Source organism: Cryptomeria japonica, chromosome 8 (genome assembly GCF_030272615.1).
Source record: "Cryptomeria japonica chromosome 8, Sugi_1.0, whole genome shotgun sequence".
Lineage (NCBI taxonomy): Eukaryota > Viridiplantae > Streptophyta > Pinopsida > Cupressales > Cupressaceae > Cryptomeria > Cryptomeria japonica.
Window position 1 is genome coordinate 98440963 of NC_081412.1, and position 7763 is coordinate 98448725.

Genomic DNA, 7763 nt, shown 5'->3' on the forward strand with positions numbered 1-7763 from the left:
TCATGCTTAAGTTCTACCTTTGGTTCTTTTTAAGGTACTTCTCCCTCTTTTTCAACATCTTCTGAATAATCATTAGTGGTTTTTCACTTCTAGAACAGTAATGACCCTTGACCAATCGTATCACAATTCCAACATAGACTTTTTTTTCTCTTTTCTTTGTCTCTTGTTGAGGAGAGAGCTTGCTAATTTGTCTTAGGTTAAAGAAACTTTCATGTTTATTTTAATAAGATGTCATGTTTTTGTAATTTAATCTTATTGTTTCACCTTGTATGATACTTTTAGTGGTGCTTTGTTTCTCAATATGCAATGCTCATTGCAAAGCTTTCCTAACTATACAAGGTTCCAAAAAATGATCATGCTGAATTGGGTCACTGCGTCCATCAATGTACAATTGTGGCCTTTGATAAGGTGTCACCTCAGGAGCTTGGATTGCCAATCTCAAATGCTCAACATTATTTTCAACTACAGACCTTAATTGTTTTAAATTTGTTAGTTGAATAAAATAGCTTGCATTGCATGGTTGCTCATAGAAGTTTGCTAATTCATTAGTTAATTCTTTCCAACCAACTACCAAGCATATGCCCTTACTTGGCACTCATCCTCCATTAGTACATGTATTAACTAAGACTAATGTTAAGAGGGGTTAATGTATTAACTAAGACTAATGTTGAGGTTAAGCATGCCACAAGTACTTATCCTTATTAAACTTAGGAATATATAATGTTAAAATCATAACAGATTCTCGGGGCATCTTACAACAGGCCTATCAAGGCACAACCAAGATGAAAGTGGTGAAGCTTCAGATGTTAAGGAGAGAATTTGAAACACTGATGATGAAAAATATGGAAATATGCAACACTTTTTTAACAAGGTAGTAAATCAAATCAAGTCCTATGGTGAAGTTTTGTGCGATCAAAAGATAATTGAGAAGACTCTGAGGAGTCCTTCAACAAATTGAACCCAGTTGTTGTATCCATGTCTAAGGACTTGAATGCACTATCTGCAGTTGAGCTTATGGTTTCCTGGCAAATCCATGCGCAAAGATTGAATAGATCAGCAGAAGGATCATTGGAGCAAGCATTTCAAAGAAAAGTGAATGTTGCTAATCCTAAAGGCAAAGGAAAGGAGTAGCAGTCTTATTTTAAGAGTAGTCTGATAAATTGTAGAGGTTAAAATAAACCCAGGCCATGGGGAATAGGATACAGCAAAAGTTGTGGTAGAAGTTGAGCAAAGAATCTTCTCCTGATGGAAAATATCAACAGTTCGACAAATCGTGCATCCAATATCAACACTGTAAGAGGTATGTATGTTCACTACAAAGGTGACTATAGAATAAAGAAATTTGATTTAGATAAGCCAAGAGTAAATTTCATGGAAGAAAGTGGTCAGCAAATTGATTTATTTCATAAATGTGATGCTGCACATAATTTTTCCAGAGGATGTATGGATTTTAGATAGTGGTTTCAATAACCAAATGACAAGGAATCCTGGGATGTTCTTACTGTTGGATGAATCAATCAAATCTAACGTAAAGTTTGGACTTTGGAGACAATAAAGAAATCCAAATAGAAGGTAAAGGTACAATTTCAATAAGAACTAAGCCAGGAGAAGTCAAGCTTCATTATGAGCTATATGTTCCTGCCTCAATTCACAATCTTTTAAGCATTGAGAAGCTTCCAAAAAAGGTTATCTAGTTTTTTATAACAATGAATTATAATCTATGATAAGAATGGCAACAATATTACAGCAAGATTATATATGACTAATGGCCACATGTTTCCTTTATACATTGTTACTTATTTCTCACAGGCATTCAATACTACAATAAAGAATTCTTCATGGCTTTGGCAATTGAGGTATGGTCATCTGCATTTTCACATTTTGAGTTGTTACACAAGAAACAAATGGTTAGTAAGCTGCCATTCATTTGAAACAACGATTAAATTTGTGATAGATGTATCTGTGACAAGCAGCATAGTGAAGTTTTCCAGTCACGGATAAGTTGGAAAGCAAGCGAGCAGTTGGAAGTGACACAAAGATCACAATTGTGCAAATTTGATTAATTTCAGTTTGATGTAAAATATCCTTTCAACTAGCAGCAGGCCATGGCATTTTAAGGTGGATATTAGGCAGATTTGAAAGTGTTTCAAAGGAATTTCATTAAGAAGTAGATCACTGCTGACTTAGCAGATAATATTAGCAGCCACTGCAGAAGCAAAACTTAGTCTTTTCTAAGCTATATTCTAAACATTAAATCTGAATTAGATAATAAACTATTAAGTGCAATTTCTAGGTCAATTTCATATTTATGTTTAATTGTGCAGACTACTATTATTGTCAAAAAAATAATTGGAATATTACAGAATAAGCTTGGAATAGTGGGATGCCTAGTGTTGATCATCTAATGGTATGTGGTTGTGTTGCATGTGGCCCTAGTGCCCCAAGAAAAATGCAAAATATTGAAAGAAAAAACTAAAAAGTGAAAAATGTGTATTTGTGAGCTATAGTGTAGCTATTAGTGATGAGTCATGATGTTGTTTTTGATGAAGAGAGAGTTCCATATCAAGAGACAGCAACAAGAAAAAAACAAGCACCAACAGTAGTTGAGTTTGAATTTTCTGAAGAAAAATAAGTGTCGCACTACTAGTCCTAGTGCTAATCATATTTCTGGAGTTGGCCCAATCTAACAGAAACAATCTCCACCTAATGCAAGTTCAAGAGCGGTAGCAAGTCCGAGTTTATCTAGCACTACAAGGAGAATTCCCAAAGATCTTCCTCCAAATCAAGTGCTGAATCTGTATTTTAATCTAAGAATAACCTAGTCACAATCTTCAATTTGGGGAGGTAAGCTTCCCCTTGAGCCTAAACATTTAGACAATGCAGTGAAAAAGAAGGAATGGCAAATTGCAGCCATTGAGACGAACAGAAAAGGGATCTTGTAGATCTTCCACCCAACAAAGAAGTTATTGAAGTGAAGTGGGTATACAAGACAAAAAACAAGGCAGATGGATCCATTGAAGGTTGACGGCTAAAGGATACTCTTAACAAGAAGGTACAGAGTTTAATAAGATATTTGCACTAGAAGCTAGACTAGACACCATAAGAACAATCTGGCTCGAACCGAATGGAACAGATGGCAATTTTTTCAATTGGATGTGCAATCAGCAACGTTTAATGGTTTCTTGGATGCTGAAACTATATTGAATAGACACAAAGTTTTCAGGTTGAAGGTCAAGAATACAAAGTGCACAAAAAATGAAGAAGGCTTTGTACATACCAAAGCAAGCACCTAGGACATGGTATGGCCCAATAGACAGCCACTTTCACGACAACGATTTCAGGAGTTTTCCTACTGAGCCCACACTCTATTTGAAAAGCAATGGTAAAGACAATTTTCTAATTGTTTCATCTGTATGTTGCCGATCTTATCTATATAGGTAAAAGTAAAAAAATATGAACAAATTTAAAGAGGATGTGATTAGAGAGTTTAAGATGACAGATCTTGGCCTCTAGAACTATTTTTCAGGTGTGAAAGTTAGGCAAATGCGGAAAAAGGATTTCATATCTCAAGGCAAGTTTGAACATGATTTACTTAAAAAAATTAAGATGTCTAACTGCACATGTTTTTCAGATTTTCTCTGTCTTTCACTTTAGAAGAAAAGTTGTTAAAGACAATGGAAGCGAAAAAGTGGATGCAACATTGCGCAGAAGGCTAGTAGGTAGTAATATTATGTTTATTGTAAGTTTGGATTCAAGATTTGTGCAAAAACCAAGTGAAATTCATTTCCCAACAATTAAAACGATTATTAGGTGTGAATGGCAATAAAGATTTTGGCACTTTGGCACTCTCCTTCTGATGGTTGGCTTTAGTGACAGTAATTTTGTAGGTTCTATGAATGATCGCAGAAGCACTATGGATTACATCTTTAGCTTGGCAAGTGGAAATGTGGAGCAATATAATGGTTTTCAAAAAAGGAAGCAACAGTTTCTTTTCCTTCAGCAGAGGCAATGTAGCAGTTAGTTCAGTATGCAAAGCAGTACAATTAAGGCAAATATTGTTTGATTTGGGTTTGGAACCTGTTTCAGCTACAATGCTCTATAGTGATAAGCCGGTAATGCTACATTTTGTGGTCTAGTATAATCTATTTGACGTTTGTTTGAGTACTTCTGCACTTCAAAAACTGATAATCTCAAGAATAGCAGCCAACATTATAGACATCAATGTAATGTCATTTTCAAAACAACATATCAGAATCAACAAAAATTATTGAGCTCAGCAGAGCTGTATGTGCACAATTTTCAGGTTCAACAATTTATTTATTCTGTTATTTTTCATGTTTAATGCTATAGTGGTATCCCACCAATAATTTTGTTATTTGTGAACTAAATAGTTGTTTAAGGGGTTACCAAAACCAGCAACTACGTTAAAAGAAACTCCAAAGTTAGAATTACATCGCACACCTAAAAAATAATTCTGCAAACTACAAAAACAGACAATTAAGAAAAAAAGTTCAGTTAGCATGCCTAAAGTATGAAACAACATTGTCAATTTATGTACCTGCTGCATTGTATTCTCAGAGAGCCAATTTTGATCCAGAACCTTTTTAAAAATTGCTTGGCATATTTCTGTTTGCTGTGGAGTTGATGTGCGGCCAAATTTATCAAAACTTATATCAAACCATTCATATATTTCCTTGTGGATAGCATGATATCTGCACCAAATTCCCCATAAGAATAAACCTCCAATAAGGCATTTTGTAACTAGCAAAAAATTACATAATCATGCAAAATACAAAATAAATTAAAGGAAAGACCAATTAGAAATAATATTTAGAAAATTAATGGCATAAATTTGAAACACTGTTTAGCAAGTGCTGAATGGTCTGCAAATTACTAGAGGAACTCCATGTCATGTAATACAGAAATAAATAAAAGTAGCATATCTATATGGAAAAATGCAGAACAGAGAAATGAATTGTAGAAGGCACACGTAAATTTAACCTTCAAGCACATAGGAACCAGACTAAAAAAATAGTCAAGTAGAATTTTACACCATCTAGCGAGGACTATTAAAATGCAAATTAGGTATTGCAATCACCAAACAACAGATAAATAGCATCTAAAACTATATACAAGGAGATAACAAGAAGAAAAAAAATATAAGAGTACATACTTATCACAGATCTGCTGTGGAGTGCAGTTCTCTTCCATTGCCTTGGTTTCTGTGGCTGTGCCATATTCATCAGTCCCACAGATATATATCACATTATAGTTCCTCCTACGACAATATCGGGCAAAGACATCTGCACTTAGAACACCTGCAATAAAACAAAACCATCAAAATTGAAAATATGCATCAAAACATGTGATGAATGATAATATTCATATAAAAGAACTGCAGACATAAACTTCATCATTTCATCAACAAAAAGACAATTCTACCAGAATTAATTCTTAAATTCTTCTTAAAATAAGAAGCATCAGTATTTAACCGGTTGAAAGGCCCTTACATGCATTTGCAGCTATAATGGCTGCTCACTCCTAGAAAAAAAATATGACATCCCCTCATAATACATTTCTTGTTAAGTATATGTCTCAAATTGTCATTCCTGGTACTGGACATTGTACTGACAAATAGAACAATGTTTCTATTTCTTTTTTTCCACAATTCATTTAGTACAGACATAACAAAGCTAAAATTCATGTTAAGAGAAAACAAATTTTTCAAATGGATTTCTTACCAGCACAAGAAGTATCCATGTCTCCTTCTTTTCTTCCTAGAATTTTAAACATTATACAGTACTTGAAAAGCATATATCAAAAAAAAGTGTCCTATATAAAAACAAAATCAACCAAACCCTCTTGAAAAACAAATAACTAAAGAAGGATATCTCAAAACCTTACATCCTATTATATTTCATTTGAAAAGCATGTAACCAAAATTCCCCAATATGAAAACCCAAAAAAAGAAAAATGCAGCAAAAATTTCTAACGAAACAAAAACATAAAGCAACATATCTCGAACACTTACATCCTATCAGGTTTCCCAGATGTGGTACATTGTTCACATAAGGAAGCGCGCTTGTGATTAATACATTTCTCTTTCCAGGCTCTGGCAGCTTGGGAGCAGAAACAGCTTCTTTACCTCCAACTTCTGCAACTTCTCCCATGGCAACTTTTACAGAAATCCCTACCTTTTGAACTTTAAATAAACGGATATAGTCAGAATCAGGGTATATCTTCCAGGCTAGCTTCACCTATTGACTTTTTCTAGACAAAAAACTTAAAATCTCATTTGCTAAAATCAAAATTGGAAACATTCACTAAATTTTGAAATAAAATATACATAAATTCGATACCTTCGCTTAAATATGCAAGTTTTATTGGTCAATCATATATTTTAGAGCAAAGAACAAATATTTTAACAGAAAGACATTTGCCAGGGGTTTTATGGATAACATGGCAGATGTTTTCGCATAAATTTTTTTTATTTAATTCCTGTAAATTTCCTTATATATCATACTGTCATTCATACATCCCTGTTTTTAAAGACGAAAATATATGCCAGCTTCTCTACTCTTATTAAGAAATAAAATCATTTAAAATTTCCCCAGCCATTAAAGCATCAAAAAGATTCAACTATTTCGTCCACAAAATATGATAAACTCTGCTGATAACCGCAAATTTGGTGATAAAAATAATGTTTATCTCTTAAAAATGTCCCTGCCATTTAAACTTCGAAAACATTCTATGATTTTATCCATTAAAATATAACAGAATCTTAATACGACAGAAAATTCAATGATTATATTAAGTGTACAAAGGCTTTTGGTAAATCTACTTCGATTGAAATTATTTTGCCGATGGACGCATAAACTGTAAGCGTGAAAATAAGTTGCAAAACATTATCATTAAGTGTAATGATACCTGTGGAAATGGCTGCTGTAAAACGACGCAATGAAGGAATTTGCACAACAAGATTGTTCGGCTTTGAGATGCCACACAAGTTGCAGATTACCTTCATTCATCAAAGTCAGACACAAAGTGGAGAACTAGGGTTTAAGTCAGACCGCACCATATTCCACAAAGCCAACAATAAAAGCAAAAGTAAATAACGAAATAGAATATTCTTATTTTCTAAAATGCTTTAGGTAGTGAATCCAAATAAGTGATTTCTTTTTTTTGTCCTACCCAACGTACCCTTTTATTTTTTCAATTAATTTTATTATTTTTAAATGATTAAAGCACAAAAATGACATTAGAAATTTAGAATAATGTTTTTTGTGTGTTTCTCAAGTCTTTTGTAGGTTCATTAATCTTGTCTTAGTTATTTTGTAATCATGTAAATCAAGTCAATAGTCTAAGTTCAATGCTTTTATTTTTTCAAATCATTTATCAACTCAATTAATGACTAATGTGTACATCATAAGAAAATTACATTTTTCTTTAAAATTCTCTTGTCCCCTTCAATGACATTCAAATCTATACAATTAAATATACAATCTTTTAAATAAAAAATCTTTAGAACTTTCAAGTTTGATGAAGATCTTTTCTTCTTGGATTGTTATTTATTTATTTTTATTGTAATATCTGCTTTGATCAATACCAAAAAAAATCATGTAAATCATGTAAATCAAGTCAATAGTCTAAGTTCAATCATGTAAATCAAGTCAATAGTCTAAGTTCAATGCTTTTATTTTTTCAAATCATTTATCAACTCAATTAATGACTAATGTGTACATCATAAGAAAATTACATTTTTC

General features: G+C 32.8%; 1 protein-coding gene across 1 annotated transcript in view; it reads right to left on the reverse strand.

The window, feature by feature from the left end:
* LOC131063812 (probable methionine--tRNA ligase) overlaps positions 1-7106 on the reverse strand; it is a 111486-nt gene extending 104380 nt beyond the window's left edge. The window contains exons 1-4 of the mRNA XM_057997755.2: positions 6928-7106; positions 6032-6202; positions 5174-5318; positions 4559-4712 (exon numbers count right to left, since the gene is read on the reverse strand). Coding sequence (XP_057853738.2) covers positions 4559-4712; positions 5174-5318; positions 6032-6202; positions 6928-7024 — 567 coding nt within the window. The 5' untranslated portion in view covers positions 7025-7106. The remainder of the gene's footprint in view (positions 1-4558; positions 4713-5173; positions 5319-6031; positions 6203-6927) is intronic.
* Positions 7107-7763: the final 657 nt, after the last annotated feature.